Raw genomic sequence first — 25398 nt, 5'->3', positions numbered from 1 at the left:
CAAAAAGTAGTAAAACTTTGTTACATGGATCTGCCGACATATTTGCCAATTGCTGAGCACATCCTGTGCTTTTCCATGAAACCTTTACTGGTGCACAGGAATTGATTTAATTATGTATTTACAGGCAAGCATTTATCTAGTGTGCGCATAATATTTACACTACGACTACTTTTTGCTGCTCCCGTTAGGGGGCGCCACAGCGAATCATCCGTTTCCATCTCTTCCTGTTCTCTGCATCTTCCTCTGTCACACCAGCCAGCTGCATGTCCTCCCTCACCACATCCATAAACCTCCTCTTTGGCCTTCCTCTTTTCCTCTTCTCTGGCAGCTCCATATTCAGCATCCTTCTCCCAGTATACCCAGCATCTCTCCTCCACACATGTCCAAACCGTCTCAATCTTGTCTCTCTTGCCTTGTCTATAAACCGTCCAACCTGAGCTGTCCCTCTAATATACTCATTCTTAATCCTGTCCTTCTTCATCACTCCCCATGAAAACCTTATCATCTTCACCTCTGCCACATCCAGCTCCACCTCCTGTCTTTTCATCAGTGCCAATGTCTCCAAACCACATAACATAGCTGGTCTCACTACCATTTTGTAAACCTTCCCTTTAACTCTTGCTGGTACCCTTCTGTTGCAAATCACTTCTGTCACTCTTCTCCACCCACTTCACCCTGCCTGCGTGCATAATATTTACACTATCCATCCACCCATTATCTGAACCGCTTATCCTGCTCTCAGGGTCACGGGGATGCTGGACCCTATTCCAGCAGTCATTGGGCGGCAGACAGGGAGACACCCTGGACAGGCCGCCAGACCATCACAGGGCCAATATTTAAATCAATTACTTTGTTTTATTATTTATACAAAAAGGGAAAAAACTACAAAATCACGATATAAGAAGCCATGCAGAATGATCCACCATTGTTTTCTAGCATAGTTCGAGCAACATATAACAGAATTTTGGAAATCGCAGTCAACTAAAACAAATGTGCCGCTCCGTCTACCGCCATGGGGTGGAAATTCCCTTATACAGCTTTAAAGCAAAAGCCAGTCCACAAATATTCACATCATGAATGCTTGTTCAACGCTTGAAGTTTGAAGCAAATTATTATTTAAGGCAGCTAGCAGTTACTTGTAGGTTGACATTTTAATGGCCAACTAGTACACGTGTCAGAAGAAGCTCCTAGAAGACCTTGAACGGCAGACACAACATCGATAACTAAAATTCAGCTTCAACTATGTTTTTATTTTTTGCTTGGCAGTGGTCAAGGTGTAGACCCAACTGCACTGGTGACTATTACATCTCCAATAAACCCCTTGGAGTTGGAGTAGTCAAACACCACCACTAGTATCATCTGTAGTGATACTAGTGGTGGAGTTGGAGTAGTCAAACACCACCACTAGTATCATCTGTAGTGATACTAGTGGTGGAGTTGGAGTAGTCAGACACCACCGCTAGTATCACTGCAGGTGTCAGTAAGTCAGACACCACCACTAGTATCACTACAGGTGTCAGTAGGTCCAACACCACCGCTAGTATCACCACAGGTGTCAGTAGGTCCAACACCACCGCTAGTATCACCACAGGTGTCAGTAAGTCAGACACCACCACTAGTATCACCACAGGTGTCAGTAAGTCAGACACCACCACTAGTATCACCACAGGTGTCAGTAAGTCAGACACCACCACTAGTATCACTACAGGTGTCAGTAGGTCAAACACCACCACTAGTATCACTGCAGGAGTCAGTAAGTCAGACACCACCACTAGTATCACTACAGGTGTCAGTAAGTGAAACACCACCACTAGTATCACTACAGGTGTCAGTAAGTCAAACACCACCACTAGTATCACCACAGGTGTCAGTAGGTCAAACACCACCACTAGTATCACTACAGGTGTCAGTAAGTCAGACACCACCACTAGTATCACTACAGGTGTCAGTAAGTCAGACACCACCACTAGTATCACTACAAGTGTCAGTAAGTGAAACACCACCACTAGTATCACTACAGGTGTCAGTAAGTCAGACACCACCACTAGTATCACTACAGGTGTCAGTAGGTCCAACACCACCGCTAGTATCACCACAGGTGTCAGTAAGTCAGACACCACCACTAGTATCACTACAGGTGTCAGTAAGTCAAACACCACCACTAGTATCACTACAGGTGTCAGTAAGTCAAGCACCACCACTAGTATCACTACAGGTGTCAGTAAGTCAGACACCACCACTAGTATCACTACAGGTGTCAGTAAGTCAAACACCACCACTAGTATCACTGCAGGTGTCAGTAAGTTAGACACCACCACTAGTATCACCGCAGGTGTCAGTAAGTCAAACACCACCACTAGTATCACTACAGGTGTCAGCAAGTCAGGCACCACCACTAGTATCACTACAGGTGTCAGTAAGTGAAACACCACCACTAGTATCACTGCAGGTGTCAGTAAGTCAGACACCACCACTAGTATCACTACAGGTGTCAGTAAGTGAAACACCACCACTAGTATCACTACAGGTGTCAGTAAGTCAGACACCACCACTAGTATCACTACAGGTGTCAGTAGGTCAAACACCACCACTAGTATCACTACAGGTGTCAGTAGGTCAAACACCACCACTAGTATCACTACAGGTGTCAGTAAGTGAAACACCACCACTAGTATCACCACAGGTGTCAGTAAGTCAGACACCACCACTAGTATCACTACAGGTGTCAGTAAGTCAGACACCACCACTAGTATCACTACAGGTGTCAGTAAGTCAGACACCACCACTAGTATCACTACAGGTGTCAGTAAGTCAGACACCACCACTAGTATCACTACAGGTGTCAGTAAGTCAAACACCACCACTAGTATCACTGCAGGTGTCAGTAAGTCAGACACCACCACTAGTATCACTACAGGTGTCAGTAAGTGAAACACCACCACTAGTATCACTACAGGTGTCAGTAAGTCAAACACCACCGCTAGTATCACCACAGGTGTCAGTAGGTCAAACACCACCACTAGTATCACTACAGGTGTCAGTAAGTCAGACACCACCACTAGTATCACCACAGGTGTCAGTAAGTCAGACACCACCACTAGTATCACTACAGGTGTCAGTAAGTCAAACACCACCACTAGTATCACCACAGGTGTCAGTAAGTCAGACACCACCACTAGTATCACTACAGGTGTCAGTAAGTCCAACACCACCGCTAGTATCACCACAGGTGTCAGTAAGTCAGACACAACCGCTAGTATCACTACAGGTGTCAGTAAGTCAGACACCACCACTAGTATCACTACAGGTGTCAGTAAGTCAGACACCACCACTAGTATCACTACAGGTGTCAGTAAGTCCAACACCACCGCTAGTATCACCACAGGTGTCAGTAAGTCAGACACAACCACTAGTATCACTGCAGGTGTCAGTAAGTCAAACACCACCACTAGTATCACCACAGGTGTCAGTAAGTCAGACACAACCGCTAGTATCACTGCAGGTGTCAGTAAGTCAAACACCACCACTAGTATCACCACAGGTGTCAGTAAGTCAGACACCACCACTAGTATCACTACAGGTGTCAGTAAGTCAGACACCACCACTAGTATCACTACAGGTGTCAGTAAGTCCAACACCACCGCTAGTATCACCACAGGTGTCAGTAAGTCAGACACAACCGCTAGTATCACTGCAGGTGTCAGTAAGTCAGACACCACCACTAGTATCACTGCAGGTGTCAGTAAGTCAAACACCACCACTAGTATCACTACAGGTGTCAGTAAGTCAAACACCACCACTAGTATCACTACAGGTGTCAGTAAGTGAAACACCACCACTAGTATCACTGCAGGTGTCAGTAGGTCAAACACCACCACTAGTATCACCACAGGTGTCAGTAAGTCAAACACCACCACTAGTATCACTACAGGTGTCAGTAAGTCAAACACCACCACTAGTATCACTACAGGTGTCAGTAAGTCAAACACCACCACTAGTATCACTACAGGTGTCAGTAAGTCAAACACCACCACTAGTATCACCACAGGTGTCAGTAAGTCAGACACCACCACTAGTATCACTGCAGGTGTCAGTAAGTCAAACACCACCACTAGTATCACCACAGGTGTCAGTAAGTCAGACACCACCACTAGTATCACTGCAGGTGTCAGTAAGTCAAACACCACCACTAGTATCACCACAGGTGTCAGTAAGTCAGACACCACCACTAGTATCACTGCAGGTGTCAGTAGGTCAAACACCACCACTAGTATCACCACAGGTGTCAGTAAGTCAAACACCACCACTAGTATCACTACAGGTGTCAGTAAGTCAAACACCACCACTAGTATCACTACAGGTGTCAGTAAGTCAAACACCACCACTAGTATCACTACAGGTGTCAGTAAGTCAAACACCACCACTAGTATCACCACAGGTGTCAGTAAGTCAGACACCACCACTAGTATCACTGCAGGTGTCAGTAAGTCAAACACCACCACTAGTATCACCACAGGTGTCAGTAAGTCAGACACCACCACTAGTATCACTGCAGGTGTCAGTAAGTCAAACACCACCACTAGTATCACCACAGGTGTCAGTAAGTCAGACACCACCACTAGTATCACTGCAGGTGTCAGTAGGTCAAACACCACCACTAGTATCACCACAGGTGTCAGTAAGTCAAACACCACCACTAGTATCACTACAGGTGTCAGTAAGTCAAACACCACCACTAGTATCACCACAGGTGTCAGTAAGTCAAACACCACCACTAGTATCACTGCAGGTGTCAGTAAGTCAGACACCACCACTAGTATCACTGCAGGTGTCAGTAAGTCAGACAGAAGCAGATTATTCAGGCTTTAAGGGAAATAGATTTTTAATAAGGTATTGACTTTGACTTTGTGCCAAGTAAAACATAAGGAGATGTGATAGTTTGGCTGCGTCTTGAGAGTTGACCTGAAGCCATGTGAAGCACTCATGCCTCAGCTGAGGGCCCCATGTGGGAGAGGGACAATTCTTAATGCCCTTTTAATGCCTTCAGGTAGTTTTTATGGAAAATGTCCAAGAAATGGTGGCAGAGAAAGTGTTTTGTTGTGTGCCAGCTACAGGAAGGTGTGTGTGTGTGTGTGTGTGTGTGTGTGTGTGTGTGTGTGTGTGTGTGTGTGTGTGTGTGTGTGTGAGATCAGTGGGTGGTGCTAAGGGCTCAAAAAGGGTAGCTGTGTGTTGTTAATTTTCAGACAGCTTTTGTTTTGCTCTTAAGTGATTGAATGCTCAGTGTCTGTTGGGATCTGGGCTGTCTCTCTCTGCCTCTCTCTCTCTCTGCCTCTCTTGCATGCTCTCTCTCTCTTTCCTCTGTCTCTCACATTTTCTCAGCCTGTCTCTTTCTTTCTCTGACCGTCTCTTTTTTTCCTTTATCTGTCTGTCTCTCCGTCCACCGCAGTCTCTTTCCTGCCCTCACAGACTTGCAAATGAGTTTCTTTTAAGCTGCCCCCCTCTTCTAACAGACTAAAAGAAGTCCAGCCGTCTGCCAGAGATTAGGTTTTTCTTGCTGTTTTTGTCATTGTGTTTTAAAGCAGTAAAAATACGCAAGTTAGAAAGTCCCAATTCGCTGCTGATCACAAAATGTTTTGCATTTTACCACAAACATGCACACTCACAAGCTGTCTCCCACGGTCTGAGTCATGGATTATTGAAGGAGCACATGGCAGATGACCTGGACTACAGAGACCACCTCAAGGTGTATGACTCAGGCAAGCGTTAAAATAAATGACCACATGTGGGAATTAAACAATTAGAGGTGATCTCACTTCCTGCTAGTGGTGAAGCGTTCTCATATTCATTAGGCGGGCCGCGTACGTGTGCGTGCGTGAATGCATGTCAACAGATCTCACCTGCCGCCCTGTCATGTCAGAGTCTCGCCTTACAGACGTCGATTGACATCAGCATCATCGCTGTCTCCCACGTCACAGCCACTGAGCCACACTGATCATCTGCAGGATCTCCTTATCATACCACCACACACCCACTGTCTTTCCATCTCTCTCGCACACTCTGGTGCTCTCTTTCTCTCTCTCTCTCTCTCTCTCTCTCTCTCTCTCTCTCTCTCACCATCTCATGCTATTTTCACCTTTGAATGTCTGTACCTCACTTGCTTTGTCTCCCTAGCTCTTGCCTTCTCTGACTATCTGTCTCTCTTTGAAGTCTTGCTTTCCACTTCCTGTCCTCTCCAGCCATTCATTCCCCCTGGGAGGTGGTGGGGGGTGTCTGTACAGAGGTTTATAATGATTAAATTAAGAGGAGGTTAATGTGGAGCTCTGAGGTGACAGTCCATTGAAGCAGCTGTTAATGTCATATTCATGACACCAGAGGAAGGGCTTCAGAACAACGACAAAGTACTTTTAGAAACACTGATTTCATCCTGAAACCTGCTTCATCCAGCACACCTCATCCTCATGTCGCTGGAGGCGCTGCAGCAGAGCAGGGTAGCAGTCTCATCAAGTGCCATTTCTGAATAAAAGCCCTTCAGCAGTTGCTGTGTTTATCATATGATGTTATTAATATATTATAAATGGGAGTTCATGCTATCAACAAATCACCCGTGGTCCAGTTTTCCTTCTCTCCTGCCCAGCAATTCCTGAAGATGAACGGTAGCCCGAGATGCCCCGCCATGCACAAGCTTTATTATTGCTCTGTATCAAATAGGGTGGGACGGCATGAAAATGTCATGTCATGGTTACTGTGAACACAGATAGCAGTTTTTGGTATTATCATGGTATTGGCAACGTGTGTTCAAAACGTTTAAAAAGTGCTAATAACCTCTGATATCGTTTCACCGAAGGTATTATATTGAAACATATAAACACGCCCAGTGCGCCCACTGTAGAGAAGGAAATGGTAAAAGTATTATTGTTGTCTCTGCCAGGCGGCATCCTGGAGGGGATTATGTGTTTGGTCGTGTGCGTGGCTGTGTATATTTGCGTGTGTCTCAGGTCTGCAAGCCCGACGGGCCCCAACACGCTAAGTCGATTCAGGCTGCGCTCAAGCCCCTTTTTCTTTATATATAAATAGATTGGGCTTGGGTCAGAATCATGCTCATTTAACTCCCCATATACATGCACAGCACACATAGGCCACTGTATGAAACACTGTTATATTAATTATGTTATGAATATTAAACATAGACATATACACGTGCATTACACGTGACAGTTGACCATGCTGTGTGTGTGTGTTTGCATGTATCAGAGGGAACACGCATTGGAGAGAGCTTAAAGTAATATTGGTGTTGGTCTCTGGTCAGACCCAGGCTGAAGAAGTGTAGACTTTGTCGGGCTGGGGCCACGCTAGGGCTTAGACTACCACTGGCCTGGGCCAGGCTAGGGCTGGAGTTTTTAAGCCCATCCAGGGTACTTTGTGTGTGTGTGTGTGTGTGTGTGTGTGTGAGAGAGACTAATCTCGCCAACTACTGGACCTATCAGCTTACAATTTTTTTTTTGTACATTTATGACGATATGATGATAGAACCTGTCATGGCTGCGGTGATTAAAAACCCTTCGAAAAACATTACTTCTCACTATCGCTGCTCCCTCTCTTCACTCACTCTCGACCAACGCTGCTTTCCATTGCTTCCTGCTCTGAGTCAACCATGTGCATGCACAACCCACATCTTTGGCCGCGTCAGATCGAGCAGCGATAGTGTCAGTACCAAAACATCATGTATTCAGGTATGAGTCTTGAAAGTAAACGAGGGGTCGATTATATTTTGCAAGCCAGCAAATCACTGCTGATCTCAGCACAGGAGAACTGGAGGAACCCTGGATCAACCAAAAATAATTCACCTCATGCGTAACTGCCATATTCTCTCCGCTATCATAATACATTATCAAGAGTAGGATTAATCAGTCACAGCTGGAAATCATCTCAATAGCTACAATAAAACATTTCCCATGGCCAAGCTATGTTTTCTTACCGTTGTTTTATTGCTTTACATTGAATGAAGTCAGTCAGCAGAGCAGCCATTCACCTTCATTCATTTTATATTATGAAAACCACAACGCTCAAACATGTCTGACATCTTTTAATAAGGACTTTGAAATTATGATAGCCTGGTCTGTCTTTTTTTCCGGGGGAGGATCCCCCCCCCTTTTTTTTTTTTCTTCCAAATTGTACCTGGCCAGTTACCCCACTCTTCCAAGTCGTCCCAGTCTCTGCTCCACCTCCTCTGCCAATCTGGGGAAGGCTGCAGACTACCACATGTCTCCTCCATACACGTGGAGTCACCAGCCACTTCTTTTCACCTGACAGTGAGGAGTTTCACCAGGGGGACGTAGCACGTAGGAGAATCACGCTATTCCCCCCAGTTCCCCCTCCCCCCTGAACAGGCACCATGACTGACCAAAGGAGGCGCTAGTGCAGCGACCAGGACACAAACCCACATCCAGTTTTCCTCCTGCAGACACGGCCAATTGTGTCTGTAGAGACGCCCGACCAAGCCGGAGGTAACACAGGGATTCGAACCGAAGATCCCTGTGTTGGTAGGTAATGGAATAGACCGCCACTCCACCTGAACGCCTCTGATCTGTCATTTTATATCAGACCTGGTCACTTTCATGCGAGGATCTGCCTGGGAGGCTGTGCATCCACAGACTGAGAGCCAAAATGTTTTTATTGGGTAAGAGTTTTAAGCTTGATTATTAAATAGATTTTTTTTTTTTTTTAGCTTGAGCACTGCATATTAAAGACGTTTTATTTTCCATGTTTCCCATTCAGCTGACTGGGGGCACTGCACAAAATTCTTATAATGGCAGAAAAAACACTTTCCTTCTCTCTGTGTGCATGCACCGAGAAGGAGAGATACGTATACCAGGCAGAGATCTGCTCTCTGCTGAGTGCACTCCTCTGCTTATTGTTGCTTTTATGCACAGACATGCAGGTGTGCACACACACACACACACACACACACACACACACTCTGATATCTTCTTCGTGATTTGTTGCACAGTAATTGCGTTGAGCTGGTACATAGTTTATGTAAATGACAAGATGACTAGACCAATAGCCTTCATCTTGTTGAAGCAACATTACTTTTATAACCAAGTCCACCACTGCTGGATTTTGCAGCAACTAAACACGCTGCACGGGTGGATCACATGCAGTGAGCGTGCAGAACGACAACACACGTTCAGTTTATGTTTACTAGTCTAGAGCACGTAGTATTTTAAGTTTCCGTTTAAACATGTTGACAAACCGCCAAGTTAGACAGACAGGCAAACTGTCATTTCTCCATTCGGAAGTCATCACCTGCATGAAGTGATGTTAAACGTTAACTTGCCTCGCTGTCGCTGTAAAGTGGAGGGTGGTGTTCGTGGAGATGGGTGAACATGCTGGAAGTGTTCGCCCCCTCTGCAGCTACTTTCTTCTTGCGTGTTTGGCAGGTGGGGTAGTCGTTGTCTATGAGCTTCCTGTCAGAATTTATAAAATAACCAAAATATGCCCAGGCTTCAGACTTTGTCTTGTTAGACAGGTGAAAAATCTGAGCAGCCCTATCACCTCCTTCAGCCATTCTTTTGGCTAAAAAACTAGCTAGTCGGCGTAGCACATTCAGCTAGCAACATGACACGCTTTGCCTGCGTGGCTACGTAAATTACGGTGAAGTGATAATAAAGCCACGGTAAATGAGATTATGAAAATTTGACACGATATGATAACCCTCAGGTGTTTTATCATGATATATTCAAAAATCGGTCACCGTTCCATCCCTAGTATCAAATAGCTGTGTTAAATTCTCCCTCGAACAAAGGGTTAAGATTGTAATATGGACTCCCAGTGTACTGTTTTTCCTGTATATGGCTGCAGCAGCTTGCATTATAGACTAATGTAAAGGATGGTGTCTTTGTAAACAGGACATTATCTTTCATTGCCTCATTAGGTGTCTTGTTTGTTTATAGTGCTGCTCTCGCAGCCATTTCCTGTTCAATAAGTTTTGTGATCACTCAGGGCGGCATGGTGGCCCAATGATTAGCGCTGTTGCCTCACAGCAGGTCCTGGGTTTGAAACCCAGGCTGCCCAGGTACTTTGTATGTGGAGTTTGCATGTTCTCTACATGTCTGCGTGGGTTTTCCTCCCACCATCAAGAACACATGGATGTTAGGATTAATACTCCTGCCCTTACCCCTGAGCAACACAGTGGAAAGAAGAACTGGAGTTGATCCCCAGGCACTGCAGCTGCTCACTGCTCCTATACAGTAGGATGGGTTACATGCAGAAGACAAATTTCATTGTAACCAAACAACTGTACAATGACAAAAATAAAGTGGCTTTCTTTCCTTCTTCTTCTCTCTCTATCTTGCAGTATCTGCCACTGCCTTCTACAAGGCCCAGCCAGTCATCCAGTTCATGTGTGAAGTGCTGGACATCCACAACATAGACGAGCAGCCTCGCCCCCTTACAGACTCTCACCGGGTCAAATTCACCAAAGAAATCAAAGGTAGGTGTGTGCATGTGTGTGCACACATGAAAAGTTTACATGTTACAGTTATATTAGGATAGGTATGTGAGATGAGGTAAAATGTCTAGATGAATTTGTGTGTTTCAGACTTGCACCTTGTCAAATTTGCCAAAAAAGGCAAAAGGTGACTATGTGTGGATAAAAAAAAAAAAAGGAAGACTACTGGTATGATACTGAAACGGGGGTGCATTTGTGCTGTTCATCATGTCCTTCACTCATGCAGCCCCTTTAAAACACTCCCTGACGGTTACTTGTATTCAACCAGGTCTCAAAGTAGAAGTGACGCACTGTGGAACCATGCGAAGGAAGTACCGTGTCTGCAACGTGACCCGCCGGCCCGCCAGCCATCAAACGTGAGTCAGCCTCTGCACCGGAGATGAGTAGGAGTAGCCTGTGGGTGGGGCGGGTGGATGCATGGGTTGGGTTAAGTGGGATTGGGGAGTGAAAATGGCGTCCCAGGAGGATGTGATCAATGACTTGCCAACAAACCACATTATGGCTGAGCATAAGCATCTGCTAGTCAGCAGACATTGGTTATCCCTTAATGACTGGAAGCTACCCACCTGCTGTTTTTATTCAAAGGACTGTATTTTTCTACTTATTTCTCGACTCATTTAATTTTTAGCTTTTGACCTCACAACGATAAGTCACAGTCACAAAGATTATCTTTTTTAAATGGAAGAGATTTATAAAAAGAGTTAATTTATATAGCACCTTTTAAAACCAAGTTAAAATGGGTTGCACAAGATACAGAAAAATAAACAACATACAGTATATAGAGAAAAATATAAATTACAGCCCCTTTACAGGGAAGGCAGGTCGGTAGAGATGGGTTTTGAGAAGTTTTCTAAAGCTGTTTACAGACTCAGCTGATCTAACGGGGGGGGGGGGGGGGGGGCTGTTTCAGAGGGACGGCCCTGATGGCAAAAGCACAGTCACACTTGGATTTGCGGAGGGAGCGGGGTATAAGGTCGGAATATCTCAGTAGCCTAGATGTAGAGTAAGGATGCAAAAGTTGGGAAATGTATAAAGGGGCAAGACCATGTAGGGCCTTGTATGTATCTTAAAGTCTGTTCTTTTTTTTATTATTAATTGATCTTTTTCTGGACAGATCAATTGCATCCACAAACACAATGCATCATAACACAAGTATCCAACAACCTCAACTGTCCTCTTTTCTTGTTTTTAAACAACATACACCCCAAAAAAACAAAACAAAGAAAAACCAAACAAAGTAAACATACACAAATTTAAAAAAAAAACAATTAGACAAGACACATAGCCATAGAGTCCATATGAATATTCATGCAGAGCAACCATCTATTTCAATGTCCACATCCCATTTCTGTGAAGAATAAGCCCCAGACCTCCTTAAACATGTTCTCTCCACCCGCCACTCTATAAGTGATTCGTTCATATGTTGCCATCTTATACATTGTTTCCATCCATTCATTGTAGGTTGAAGGAGCAGAGGATTTCCAGGGTCTCAGATTGATTCTACAGCCAGTTATCAGAGCCAGCCGTACCCATAGTTTCATACGATTAGACATTCTGACATGTTCTGGTAACAGTCCCAAAAGACACAGTGCTGGGGTTTTAATCAGTGATAACTTCAACATCCCGTTCAGACAAACAACAATGTTGTCCCACATACATACTGTCCTCTCACAATAATACAGTAGATCTACTAAAGTCCCAGACTCCTTCCCACATCTCCAGCAAGCATCATTGTCCCTTAGTTTCAGTTTGGCCAGTTTACATGGGGTCCAGTAGCTTCTATTGATCACCTTATAATGAATGAGTTGTGACTGTGCTTCACGTGAGCATCTATGCCACGATGCAACAATCTTCTCCCAGACCTCTGTCGAAATCTCCCCCCCAACATCCTTTTCCCAACACATTTTCAGGCCCTCTAGTTGTGGCTTGTGTGCTTCCCTAATATGCACATAAAATAGTGAGGCCCCCCCTTTTCCCATCCATGTTGTATGGAATAGATCCTGTATTCTAGTTTGTGGATTCAATTCAGATTTTACCTGGCCCAATATACAATGCCTAATTTGCAAAAATTTCCAAAAGTCTGATTTGTCTAGATTATATTCTGTCTTCACTTCCTCAAAGGATTTCATTCCGTCTTTCCCAAACAGATCTCCAAGGAGATGTATACCTGACCTAGCCCACCTTTCCCACATGAATGTCTTCTTGCCTATGAGAAGCTTCTTATTGTACCATATGGATGCTTTAGGTGTGAGAATCTTAAAGTCTGTTCTATACTTTATGGGTAGCCAGTGAAGGGATGCGAGGATTGGTGTGATGTGGGCTCTACGATTGGTATTGGTGAGCAGGCTGGCTGCAGCGTTGTACACCAGTTGCAGGCGGGACAGGGCTGCTTGGCTGAGACAGGAGAGAAGAGCATTGCAGTAGTCAAGGCGTGAAGAAAAGTTAGGGTATGGGTTAGTACTTCTAGATCTCTGGTTGATAGCATTGATGTGATTTTTGATAGGCTATGGTAATGCTTTTTAAATAGAGCAATTTTCTCTTGTGTCAGTCAGCAGTCATGTCATTGAAAGGTTTAGATGTCTCTTGTCTAAAACTCAAAATTCATACTAAAGTAAATTATGCTTCTTGTAGCTAATTTACATTGTTCAGCCAAATCATTGCTCTTGGGCATAAGCGGTTTACCCCCAAAGCATAAATGACTCTTAAGTCCCTTATCTAGTCTTTCAATACTTAAATAGTATAGATTAGATTTGATAAATTTGCAATTAGGTTCATCTTTAATGATCCCCATTTAAGTTTTATCTGATCTGTGATGTCATCAAAAAACAAGTCCTAGAGATGATCCATCTACAAAGCCAAAACTAAGGTTTTGGAGTCAATTTGTAGCACTTGTATCTGCCAATACAACTGTTTATGCCACTGGACCAGTTCTAGGCTGTACTGGAGTGGGGGAAACAATACAAAATTAGACCAAAGACCAGGTACTTTAAATGCAAAAGCCAGCCCTTTACTCAAACACACATAGTACATACAATAATCTGTCATTTCATTTGAACTTTCAAATCCAAATTTTCTGCATCCCATGGGATCCATGGGGGAGCCATCAGGTATGGATCAGAAAATGGATCCGACGCCACAACATAATGCTTCTAGCGGATGTCAACGTGCCTAACATGCTGGTATGCCCTTCGGTCAATGTACTGATTCCAGCATTTATTAGCTGAGGATGGAACAGTTTTGGGTTTTTTTGTTTTTGTTTTTTTGTTGTTTTTTTTTTAATGACAAACTTGCTCATCTTCATAAACCTTCATAGACCTAACAAAGACTGTGTGAGTTCATTTTAGAGTGGATTCTTCCTCATAGGGCAGCACGGTGGCCCAGTGGTTAGCACTGTTTCCTCACAGCAAGAAGGTTTGCATGTTCTCCTTATGTCTGTGTGGGTTTCCTCCGGATGCTCCGATTTCCTCCCACCATCGAAAACACACGTATGTTAGGGTTAATACTCCTGTCTTTGGCCCTGACCAAGGTAATGGAAAGAAGAACTGGAGTTGGTCCCCGGGTGCTGCAGCTGCCCACTGCTCCTATGCAATAGGATGGGTTACATGCAGAGAAAAATGTCATTGTAACTGGACAAAGACGAAATAAAGTGGCTTTCTTTCTTCTTTTGTTTCTCTGAAAGTTAGACCTAGAAATGTGTAGTTAATCTCACTTAAACCACTGATAAATATCACCAATATCAATCAGTAAAGGGGTTAGGAATAGTGCGACTGTGCTTGCAAGGTAGTGCCAGATGGTGCCTCTACTTTAAACGTATGTCAAGTGAGGTAGCAGAGCAGAGGAAGTAGTCACTGCTGTGGCTGTTCATTAGAAAGCAGCAGGCAATTTAAAATGGCTTTGCTTCTAGGATGCTTAATAGTGGCAGCCACTGTCCTTCCTGGCCAGCTGTTGGACAGCAGCAAGCATCAAACAAGTATGTTCTGATGTTCTGTCTTTCTAATAAGACCGATTCAGCAGCAAGTTTTAGAGTGGGCAAATGATCTTGGTATAACAACGTATGAAGTCAGATAATTACGTACCAGTAGCATTTTACATTTTAACTGTTTCAAGGCAGCTATTCCTGTGGCTGCACTATGGATCTGCTGCCTCCAGTTGCTGCTGTACGATATTGTGGAGGTGTGGTCGAGCCTGAATGGTTAGAAGTGCTAGGATGTGCTTGATCCGCTGGGCAGCAGCTATTTTTCATGCCATGAAAAACAAAAGAAAAAGATTTTGAGCTGACTAGAGTGTGCACCAACAAATCAAATCAAGATTCCCACACATCCTGGAAAACCTGGAAATTTATAAGATTAGTTTACCAGTCTCGGAAAATGATGAAATTGATCACTCGTCTTAGAAGAATTGAGGTCATGGAAAATTGTCAAGTTAGGTAATAAAATTGTGTTTTTACCTGCTGAGACAGCAGATTTTTAACAATTTTTAGCTGAGTTTGAAAGTTTTGGCCAGATTTTATCCAGTGAGATTGCACATCACTGCTTGAGGTTAGAGGAATATGTTCATTTCACGGTTTATAACCCTGGCTGTCCTCTTCCTGCTGGGCCACTGGTTTCACATCTTGATATGATGAGATAGATTGACGTTTAAATAAATTGATTTGTTTTCTCTTTCCTCTGCAGGTTCCCTCTGCAGTTGGAGAACGGTCAGACAGTAGAGCGAACTGTAGCTCAGTACTTCAGAGAGAAGTACAACCTGCAACTGAAGTACCCACACCTACCATGTCTACAGGTGGGCCAGGAGCAGAAGCACACTTACCTGCCCCTGGAGGTGAGAGACTACTGGATGGGTAATCACTATTGCCTTTGGTTTTAAGAAATCAGCAGTGTTCTCAAATGTAATAGCCTTCTGTTCAGCTGATTGTGATGTCTTGTGTTTGCTTTTGATCACAAAGTAAGACGTGGTTTGCATGGATGAACACTACATACGTGCATACCTGTACGTGCATGCTGAATCTACCACTAGATTCAGCTTCTGTGTATTTTGTTTGACTGTGTTAGCTGTCTTTGAGGTGTGACACCCCAGCTCCTCTTCGATATGATCTGCCAGCTCTACAAAACGGACTCCTCAACTTGTAAAAGTGCTCAACCTAAAATGACCTTTTCAATTACCGCGCTGTTTCCCATTTGCATTGTGACTGCTCATTATTGTCGCCACAGAAGAGAAGGCAGAGTCACACGAAAAACAGCAAGATAGTGTGAACATGCCTTTATTGTTCTTAACCAAGTACTTTTGAAGTATGGCTGACAAGTGACATTTGTGTTATTCTGAGTGACATCCAGGCAAGGTTGGTTACAGATTGTATTCCCAGCAAACTCTTGGGTGTTGTATGAACATAGGTTAACATAACCTCTGTTATGTGTTCCTTGGTAGGTGTGTAACATTGTAGCTGGTCAGCGCTGCATCAAAAAGCTGACAGATAATCAGACCTCCACCATGATCAAAGCCACAGCTCGCTCTGCACCGGACAGACAAGAGGAGATCAGCAGGCTGGTGAGTTGTGGTGACACCTAGTGGATAAAAATCTCCCCTACCACTCGTAGAGACACGTGTTCACATTGCCCTGCTGAATTTTGTATTGCCTTATGATTAGTAGGCTTTGTCTTAATACTTTCCACTGGAGTCGTACATTCCTTTGATATCCATGATTTTATCATCCCAGAATCTCCCACTTGTTCAGGCTTTAGCCTGGGAGAAAATTAGCTAGCTTCAATTATCACATTTTCTGTAATGTATGTGACATGGTTAGAATGTAGCAGGTTTCAACATGTTACATTGGGACATGACCACCCAGTCAGGTACAGCACCCTTAAAACCACCCTTGCTGTCTGCATGGTCAGCAACCCATTTGCAAGCCGCTTTTGATGACATCTCCCTTTTAGATTGTTATGAAGCTCTTTATACACAGTACTTTGTAATCTCTTCTTGCAGATAGTTATTGTACATTGCTCTTAGAACTGAATCCTCTTCACTTTTTCTCTCCCAGGTGGCAGGTATAAGCCAGGGCTACACAGAATAGTCAAAAGTTAGAATGGTTTTTATATGTATGAACCTGCTGCTCCATCTCTGTGTTATGTGGTCAGGATAGAGACTGACAGTTTCATCCAGATGCCCCACATATTGCAGCAGACAGGCGGACCAAACGGCAGATTTGCTGTCTCTGTCCGCTAACCAACAAACTAGGGTAGCATTGTAAATGAGTCATATGATCATTGCTTGCAACCATTTCTAACCGTAAACATAGGTGCTGACTCATGTCCTTTGTCCCATTTTAGACATCTTTTCTCTGGTCTCCTCTGTCCCACCATACCAAGCTTTAATTTCAGCCAAACACTGCCCCATCTGATTTAAGGAATCCATTTCCCTCTGTGGTGTTGACAGTGTGCTAATTAAAAGAATCAGCTGGGGAAAGTATTTGCTGGAATGGAAACCTGCAAACTCATTGTCCCTTTTAGTCAAAGAACCCACCCACCCAACCCCCACTGCTGTTCAGGCATCAAGACCCAGCCCTACAGTTCCTCTCTTTCTAATATCATTTTACATTTGAGGCATCTAGCTGATAGACCTGCCCAGAGTAGCATACAGTTAGAGTGGCCAGTGCTTCAGTGTCTTGCTTTAGAGCACTACAACAGAACACTTGGCTGGTGATGAACACACTGGGGATCAAGCTCGTTATCCCATTTGTCATAAGGTGGTCTCACTTGCTGCACTGCCACAATGAAGGTTATGAGCCAGATTTCAAGTTCCAGAGCATGCAGCCGAGCTGCCTGAGCCCACCTCAACCTCCCCCTGTCCTCACACTCTTCCCCTCTTTCTCCTCCTCCTCCAGGTGCGCAGTGCCAACTATGAGGCAGACCCCTTTGTGCAGGAGTTCCAGTTCAAGGTGCGCGACGAAATGGCCCACGTGACGGGGCGCGTGCTGCCCGCCCCCATGCTGCAGTACGGCGGCAGGGTGAGCACAGAGCACTTTATGGTACCCTTCCTTTAAATCACACCCATTTTCTCTGTTTGTCCAACACGCGTCCTCTTTGACCCCACACACACTCTCCTGACCCCAACCCCCCCTCACCACACATACTCGCTGAGGGGAACTAACCTGCTAGCTTCTGTTTGAGTTTGATGGTTTTAGTGTGTCTGTTTGCTTTATCATCTGTGGTTGAGTCTTGTAAGTGGAGCCTTTGGTGCTCTCGTTGTTCATTGCCTCTTACATAGACACATCAGATGGTCTCATTCCTATGTAATGTTATTTGGAGATGGGCAGACAGAGCAGTAAACAAGCTTTTTTCTGGCCGGTGACCCCAAAAATAAAACATTCCCCATCTGTTGCTTTACTCATTTCATAAAAGTAAATTTTTCAGATAATGTTCATATCCAGTTTTGCATCTAAACAAAATAACAGCATTTTTCTGTAGCATTAATGTTTATCCTGAGGTTGGGGTAAAGTTATACAAGAAGCACCATCAAGAGGCAACTTACTGAGGCTGAACCACTGTGTGGATTAACATTTTCCAACTCTCCTTTAGGCTGATTGAACACCAGTCAGATACACTTGCACTGTGGTACATGTTGGGTGTGTACATCACTGGTTACACAGTTGCAAACACATCTGCTTCACAAAACAATGTTTCACTCATTGATTTATCTTTAGTGTATGCCATATCAGCTGTTCAGTAAAATAGTGGCCTGCCGTGCACTAGTTAATGACATGTGATGTCATGCTTTTCTAGCTTGAGTAACGCTGGGATTTCCATTAAAAAAATTATGTTTTCATAAACATGTTATGTACCAGTCACAATTAAGGCCTATAGTCTGTAGTCTTTCTTTGCATGAGTGTTGGCAGTCTTTTTGTCATTTGTGTCCATTTTTCACTGTGTGCCTGTACATGATGTTAAATTACCATGATGTGGTTTTCGTTTAGATCGAGTGTGTGTGTGTGTGTGTGTGTGTGTGTGTGTGTGTGTGTGAGTGTGAGAGAGAGAGAGAGAGAGAGAGAGAGAGAGAGAGAGAGAGAGAGAGAGAGAGAGAGAGAGAGAGAGAGAGAGAGAGAGAGAGAGAGAGAGAGAGAGAGAGAGAGAGAGAGAGAGAGAGAGAACAGTATGAATGACAATGTGTGCACTCATAATTATACACACACGAGTACATACAGACTGTGCTGTTCTTTCAGAACCGTACTGTGGCCACTCCTAGCCATGGGGTATGGGACATGAGGGGGAAGCAGTTCCACACGGGAGTGGAGATTAAGATGTGGGCCATCGCTTGCTTCGCCACACAGAGGCAGTGTCGGGAAGAAATACTAAAGTAAGAACCTCTCTTGTTTCCTCTTTGTTATTACATGTGTATTACTATTCCTCTCCTGAGATTCAAAATGTTTTTTACATGCCAGGTGTAATGCTCAATGAGAATAATAACATCAATTAAATCTGTCAATCCACACGTTTCCTCATCCAAAGATGCTGATATGCTGTAACCATCTTTTTATTAAATTTATGTCATTTTTGTCGTACGACCTCTACATATTTTTTTTCTTTCAACTGGTAAGGCTTAATAGCTGCATCAATTCATTAAGAAAACTTCATGAGGCTAGCAAGCATTTAGACCAACTTTTAGCACAACAAGAGAGTTGGTTGTGTTTCACAAGTCTGTGAACAGCCTGTAAACATTTTGAAACACATTTATTGGTGTGGTTAGTCAGTTGTTAAAAATAGAGTCCATTCTTCACATGGTCTGTCTTTCCTTCCTTCCTTTGCCCTAACATAGGGGGTTCACAGATCAGCTGCGTAAGATCTCCAAGGATGCTGGGATGCCCATCCAGGGTCAGCCGTGTTTCTGTAAATATGCCCAAGGTGCTGACAGTGTGGAGCCCATGTTCAGACATCTGAAGAACACCTACTCTGGCCTGCAGCTCATCATCGTCATCTTGCCGGGAAAGACTCCTGTATATGGTTAGAAAACTACTAGAGAAACAGTGTTGTTGTCAAAGTTGGCTTAAGATAGGATAAGATAAGCCAGTCCAGGAACTATACATACTGATTCAGCTGATCTCAGAGCAAACTGCTCCTGTGTGCCTTCCCCATCCTGTCTCCTGCTCAGGTATACTGACTCAGGAAAAACTGGGGGGGGGGGGGGGGACTAAGAGTACATCTGTTGCCATCTTACAATGCTGTGATTGCAACTATTCCCCAACCCTCTGTGAATAGTAACATGGCCATTGTAACTCTAGTTAATGGTCCCGGCAATTTGCATATGAAAGTGATCATTGTTGTCGGTTGTTATGCCACCGTACCCGGTTTTGTCAGAATTGTTTTTATACTATACTATACTTTTATACTTATACTTTTATACTATACTTCAAATTTTGCTTGACTTTTGACCACCAGTAGGTTTGCCAGAAATTCTGACTCCTCTTAGTAGGTGAGCTTACTCCCTTGATTCTGTGCTACGTGATTGCCCTTATTTTGAGTCCCTGTGGAAGAAATGTTCTCCAGGGCTGGATATGTGTTTCTGCACTCTGTACTTGAAGAGCTGGTGCTGCAGGCCCCTGATGCTTAGGGCATCAGAAGCATCCTGACAATTCTCAACCTTGTCATTCTGTTAGCCTGTGTCAGCATATTCATCAGTGTATGTGGACTAAATTTATATAGTGCTTTCCCAGCTTCTGCAGTCACTCAAAGCACTTTTTACAATTAATGCCTCTCATTTACCCCACCAGTTACCAGATAACCCGCTCCACCTCCTGAGCTGCTGCTGCCTCAAGCGCTCTTTTGCTTGTCTTCACTTGTGGAAACGGTTACCCTGAGATGCTGTTTTCCCTACACATATTGAATAAACCACTTAAACTCTGAAGTTGCTACTTCTAAAAAGTGTTCTTCAAATTTTCTTCAACACTACTACAGTATCTCCTGAAATTAAGAAACACGTTTCTGGGCGTCCGGGTAGCATAGCAGTCTTGTGTTACCTACCAACACAGGGATCGCTGGTTCGAATCAGACACGTCTTGGCCATGTCTGCGGGTGGGAATCTGGATGTGGGTATGTGTCCTGGTCGCCACACTAAAGCCTCCTCTGGTCAGTTGGGGCACCTATTCAGGTAGGAGGAGGAACTGGGGGGGGAATAGCGTGATCTTCCCATGCACTACGTCTCCCTGGCGAAACTCCTCACTGTCAGGTGAAAAGAAACGGCGGGCGACTCCACATGTATCGGAGGAGACAGGTGGTAGTCTGCAGCCCTCCCTGGATCAGCAGAGACCGGGACAGCTCGGAAGAGTGGGGTAATTGGACCAGTACAATTGGGGAGAAAAGGGGGGGGATCTGCTTTCTGCTGAAGTCAATTAACAGATGTTGGGATTAGGTTTAGGGTTAGTGTTAGGATACAGGTACCTTTCTAAATCTTCAGGGGTGACTCAGGTTTTGAACCCTGTGACATCGTTACAATCTCCACGCCCTTTCGCCAGTCCATTGATGTTCACCTGTCATTCCTTTTTCTGGTGGTATGGCTCATAGCGGAGGTGAAGCGGGTGGGAGATACCCTCCTAGGCATGGCCACCCAGTGTGTGCAGGTGAAGAACGTGGTGAAAACGTCCCCTCAGACCCTCTCCAACCTCTGCCTCAAGATCAACGTCAAGCTGGGAGGCATCAACAACATCCTGGTGCCTCACCAACGGTGAGTTCCACCAGCCTTTCCTCCTCCTCAAACTTAGAAGCCAAGTAATTCTCGGAATTACTTGGCTTTCATAAATCAGAATCACTAAATATCACAATCACCGGTTTGCTCAAATCAATTACAATAAGTTTGACACATCACAGTGTAACGTAGAAGAGGGGTGACAGGATGTTAGCTACGGTTTAAGGGGACACTGTGTCAGATCATTAAACAGGGCCTTTGGGTATAATTCCCTGCTGTGTTTCCTGACCATCCTCTCCCACAGACCGTCAGTGTTCCAGCAGCCTGTTATCTTCCTCGGAGCAGACGTCACACACCCCCCTGCAGGGGATGGAAAGAAGCCCTCTATCGCAGCAGTGAGTTGCCCAGGGTCCATTCTCTACTTTATCTGCTGGCACATGAGTATATCCCTATGTGGATTTGCAGCTGTACCTCAGTCAGTAGAGCGAGAGTTCTGTCTTTCTAACAAGCAGGGCTGCAGATGGCGACTAAAATGGTCAACAGTGTGACTTAACTTTTTTATTTTGCGACCGTTTTTTTCCTGACAGTCGCCAGTGGCCACCATTACCCACAAGCAAAACAAAAAGAAAAATAGGGTTGAAGCGTCGGCTGTACAGATGAACAGAAACAGTGGTTAAAGATAGTTTAATGTCACATTTATCGGGTTAAAAAGTTGAAGTGTTAACTTTATGAATGGTGTTTAATTTAGTTTGATGGAGTTTAGTTTGATGGAGGTTGAATTTAGAAGTTAGATGTGGCCAGGGTTCGGATTAACGGGGAGCTAAGGGGAGCCTTGAAAAGGACATGAGCTCCCCTGAAAGCCTACTTTGAGAAATTTAGGGGGAGCTCTCAAACATCATCCATTTTTGTGTCACAGGTTATAGACTTTTATTTTTCTGTACATTAAGGTTCCTTAAATATATAATAAAAATATGCCACTGCTGTCTTTATATACTCATTACATTCCAGTTTCAGAACATTTGTCTCCACTATACACAACCCACTTTCTAAAACACACTATAGTATTTTAGATTTTTGCATGTGTTTTTCCAACCTTCCTGGCAGCTGTTGGTTCCCATTCCTTTCACTGCGGTATAAAAATCAGTGGGTTCCCTCTGGGGGCTCCGGTTTCCTCCCCAGTCCAAACACATATAGGTCAGGTGAATCGGCCATACTAAGTTGTCCCTGTGTGTGCGTACGTGCATGCGCGTGTGTGTGTGTGTGTGTGTGTGTGTGTGTGCGTGCGTGCGTGTGTGTGTGTCCCTGTGATGACCTGGCAGCCTATCCAGGGTGTCTCCCTGCCTGCTGCCCAGTTACTGCTGGGATAGGCTCCAGCATCCCTGCGACCCTGAGCGCAGGATAGGCGGTATGGATGGATGGATGTCTCCACTATAGTAAACATAATGCTGTGTCTATTCCTGCTGTCGTCGTCCATGCGTGGCAGCGCACTCAAAAAAAAAGTTTAGGTCACCACTTGAACTTCGTCTCTTCACTGAGTTGGCTAGCTAACAAGTTAGCTAAAGTGATAAATCTGTGGCATGTGTGTGTGCGCTCATGCTTCGTGGGGTGGCTGAATGTGTAACATCTGGCCCTTTGGGAAAGTTGCTAGGAGGGAAACTGAGTTTTAAATTAAATTCTGCGCACACAAAAGTTCCACATATGCAGTGGTTAAAACAACGCTGCATTCATTCGGTACTCATGCGAACCGAAAGACCCATACCGAACATGTCGGTATGAATACGTGTAGCGTTACCCCCCCCCTAGAGGGCAGGGCAAACAAAGGCAGGCAGTACAGAGGGGGGAGAAAAGGAAGTGTGAGGCGGCCCTTTAACAATATAGTATTTGACATCACTATATTTTGGCCCCTGAAATTTTGATTTTGCACCTAAATATTTTTTTTTAATTTATTTATTTTGTTGCCTGGAGCCCTGATAAGTCTTGTCTCCCTGTTTGTCTCCTCCATTTAATCTCAACCCCAATGTCTCACCCCCTGTTGCTGCTGTCTTTCTCCCTCTCTGTCTTTACATTCTCACTCTCCCACGCCCCTTTCCTTCTCCCCTGCGTCATCCAGGTGGTAGGCAGCATGGACGCCCACCCCAGCAGGTACTGTGCCACAGTGCGGGTCCAGAGGCCCAGGCAGGAGGTCATCCAGGACCTGGCTTCTATGGTGCGGGAGCTCCTGATCCAGTTCTACAAGTCTACCCGCTATAAGCCCACCAGGATCATCTTCTACAGGGATGGAGTATCGGAAGGCCAGTTCAGACAGGTCAGCTCCCACTAGTCTCCTATTTCACACCAACTAAACCAGTGTGAAACTACAAGCCGAAAATGAACCAACTGGTAGAATCTGACCAGGGCTGCTCTGTTTGTCTACCCTGCTAACTAAATATCATATAGTCAAGTCCATTTTACTTGTATAGCCCAATATCACAAATTACAAATTTGCCTCAAGGGGCTTTACAGCTTCACAACATCCTGTCCTGAGACCCTCGCATCGGATAAGGAAGAACTCCCTAAAAAACCTTTAACAGGGAGAACAAATAGGAAGAGACCTCAGGGAGAGCAACAGAGGAGGCTCTCTCTCCCAAGATGGGCAACGTGCAATGGATGTTGTGTTTACACAATTTACACAATACAACATACATTGAAAGAGGATAACACAATTATAATGGAATTAAAATTTTCTGAAAAATATGATGAGGAGGATGCCATTCAGACGCCACCAGAAAAGCCCAGGACCCGAGCCACGCGACCAGCATCACCATGTAAAAAAAAAAAATTAGTCACACATCCTAGTGAGAGAAGGATATAACATTAAAACAGAATAACAAAATAAATATCATATAGGAGCCCTTTTCAATTCTAAAAGTTAGATTTGACTGATAAAATACCGATAATGTGATTGAGATGAATTAGCTAGACATCATAGTAAATCACTTCGAGTTCAACTCACCCAAAATGTAAAACATTTAGCTGTTCACTTTCTCATGATGGAGCTTCCATGTCCCTCATTGGCTTACAGGGTGGTGTTATTGTTTGAATGTTTGAAATTCAGTTCCTGAATTAAAATCTGAGACCACATGTAGCTGTACTACTAAATGATGTGAGTCCTAATAGTCTGCCGCACACAGTTACAATGGCCCTCAGTCATCATCAGTCTGTTGTAGAAACAAGCGCAGGTTTGAATATCAAGGTTAACAGACCAACAACTACACATCTGATTCATGAAACTATCATACAACAATGAAATGAGTATTGATTTTGGTGTATATGATGAATCGGCTTTAACTGTGTGGAAACGGTGTGCATATGCCGTGCCCCCATTTACTGTCATTTACACAATGTTTAGGTTAAACATGGCTTCCTTCACATGGGTGTTGTTGTCCTGAGCCAATGAATTGCAAGCATTGACTGGCCCAAGATGGACAAAGAAGCAGCTAAATGTAGAAGTAAAGAACAGAATGTAACAGAGGTAGGCGTCCGGGTAGTGTAGCAGTCTATTCTGTTGCCTACCAACATGGGGATCGCTGGTTCGAATCCCCATGTTACCTCCGGCTTGGTTGGGCATCCCCTATAGACACAATTGACCGTGTTTGCGGGTGGGAAGCCGGATGTGAGTATGTGTCTTGGTTCGCTGCACTAGCGCCACCTCTGGTCGATTGGGGCACCTGTTCAGTGGGGAGGGAGAACTGAGAGGAATAGCGTGATTCTCCCACACACTACGTCCCCCTGGTGAAACTCCTCACTGTCAGGTGAAAAGAAGCGGCTGGCGATTCCACATGTATGGGAGGAGGCATGTGGTAGTCTGCAGCCCTCCCCGGATCGGTAGAGGGGGTGGAGCAGAGACCGGGACGGCTCAGAAGAGTGGGGTAATTGGCCAAATACAATAGGGGAGAAAAGGGGGGGGGGATCCACAAAAATAAATAAATAAATAAAACGTCTGACTTTAAGCTAAGCACAAAAAGAAGCGTGGCAACTTACAGGAACAGCATTCAAAAGACCAGAGGGGGTCCCAGCACAACTGGCTCGAGTCCCACAGAGCAAAGGATAACTGCACTACCTGGACATCTTGGTTGTTGTTGCAACTGATGGGGATGACATCGGGGGCACTGTCAGCCCTGCAAGTGTCTCAACTTTCCTTTGGTAGCTCACATTTTTATTACTCTTTGAATAAAGTA

At 44.5% G+C, this 25398-nt stretch overlaps 1 protein-coding gene across 2 annotated transcripts in view; it reads left to right on the top strand.

Annotated features, from left to right (window-relative positions):
- LOC130117715 (protein argonaute-3) overlaps positions 1 to 25398 on the top strand; it is a 68054-nt gene that overhangs the window by 38117 nt on the left and 4539 nt on the right. The window contains exons 6-15 of one of the 2 annotated variants that reach the window (XM_056285889.1): positions 10358 to 10492; positions 10779 to 10866; positions 15184 to 15331; positions 15935 to 16054; positions 17391 to 17513; positions 18726 to 18859; positions 19319 to 19503; positions 21061 to 21220; positions 21486 to 21576; positions 23292 to 23486. In XM_056285889.1, coding sequence (XP_056141864.1) covers positions 10358 to 10492; positions 10779 to 10866; positions 15184 to 15331; positions 15935 to 16054; positions 17391 to 17513; positions 18726 to 18859; positions 19319 to 19503; positions 21061 to 21220; positions 21486 to 21576; positions 23292 to 23486 — 1379 coding nt within the window. Of the gene's footprint in view, positions 1 to 10357; positions 10493 to 10778; positions 10867 to 15183; positions 15332 to 15934; positions 16055 to 17390; positions 17535 to 18725; positions 18860 to 19318; positions 19504 to 21060; positions 21221 to 21485; positions 21577 to 23291; positions 23487 to 25398 lie in introns of both variants that reach the window. The other variant, XM_056285888.1, reaches the window with a different exon arrangement.

The sequence above is a fragment of the Lampris incognitus genome, chromosome 9, assembly GCF_029633865.1.
Source record: "Lampris incognitus isolate fLamInc1 chromosome 9, fLamInc1.hap2, whole genome shotgun sequence".
Classification (NCBI taxonomy): domain Eukaryota; kingdom Metazoa; phylum Chordata; class Actinopteri; order Lampriformes; family Lampridae; genus Lampris; species Lampris incognitus.
This window is presented reverse-complemented; position numbering and strand designations above follow the sequence as displayed.